This window comes from Austrofundulus limnaeus, unplaced genomic scaffold (assembly GCF_001266775.1).
Source record: "Austrofundulus limnaeus strain Quisiro unplaced genomic scaffold, Austrofundulus_limnaeus-1.0 Scaffold65, whole genome shotgun sequence".
Taxonomy (NCBI): Eukaryota; Metazoa; Chordata; class Actinopteri; order Cyprinodontiformes; family Rivulidae; genus Austrofundulus; species Austrofundulus limnaeus.
This window is the reverse complement of record NW_013952467.1, coordinates 1,411,169-1,412,255: the sequence shown is the minus strand read 5'-3', so window position 1 is coordinate 1,412,255 and position 1,087 is coordinate 1,411,169. Positions and strand designations below refer to the sequence as shown.

Here is a 1,087-nt window from a genome sequence, read left to right as displayed (position 1 = left end):
ATGGCACCCCCTGAAAAATATTTCTGCAGGCGCCACTGGTTTGACACCAGAGCAACAACATTTTATAGCCTTTAAAAAGCAGAGAACCCCTGCACATGGAGCAAATGACAGTTAACAGTACTACCAGCTCAGCTGAAGTGTTTCAAGTTGAGCTGGAGTCAGGCTGTTTCACACAGCCAGGAAATTACTCAGTTGTGTGAAGGATGTTTCCTTCCCATTGCACAGGCGGGGCGGGGGGTTCAGCCACTCACCAGCCTCAGGGGTCATCTGGGTGGTGGTGACGTTGTGGAAGACGTTTTGCTCTCAAAGCCACTGAAAACACACAAAGAAGACATTTTATTTGGTATGTTGGTTGTTTCTTTTTAGGGAATCACAACTTAAAAATATACAAACATGTTTCAGTTTTGTATTTAGGATTCTCGCCATTTTGTGGGACTACATTCTGATGGAACTAAATCATTTAAAATAATTGTTTGACAAACCAAATACATTTCTCTGTATAGTTTTTACAATTAAAGATGTAAATGGTAAATGGCTTGAACTTATATGGCACTTTATCAAATCCCTACGGACTCCAAAGGCACAGCTGACAGAGGCTGCCATGCACCTGCACCACCACTACTAGCAGGAAAGGTGGGTGAAGTGTCTTGACCAAGGACACACTGACTGAGACGGATCGAATGGGGAATCGAAGTGGCAACAAAGTGGTTACAGGACAACTCCTTAACCYCTCTAACCACTCTGCCACAGCTGCAGCTCTGGTGCTATTCCAAATCTTGAACTGTGAACAGTTTACAATTTCCACATATTCACAAAATATAACAATTTGGTATGTTTCTTATACATTATTTCAGTTAAATAAATGGATTTCTTTGTAAAGGACATGTCTTTGATGTCACACCATGCTTATTATATTAAATAATTTGAAAAATATTTAAATATATTTCTTTTGTATTACAGAGATTGTAACATTAAATGGGGGGCATTATGTATTTTCCAGGCACATAGTTCACTTCTATACCACAATCAAGTAAATGTTACCTTCAGTTGTTAAAATGCTGTGTGTGTGTGTGTGTGTGTGTGTGTG

General features: G+C 39.7%; 1 protein-coding gene across 1 annotated transcript in view; it reads right to left on the bottom strand.

The window, feature by feature from the left end:
• Nucleotides 1-7: 7 nt before the first annotated feature.
• iqck (IQ motif containing K) overlaps nt 8-1,087 on the bottom strand; it is a gene marked incomplete in the record, with an annotated part of 16,486 nt that continues 15,406 nt past the window's right edge. Inside the window, 1 exon segment of the mRNA XM_014010106.1 lies at nt 8-312. Within this exon segment, the coding sequence (XP_013865560.1) occupies nt 257-312 (56 nt within the window).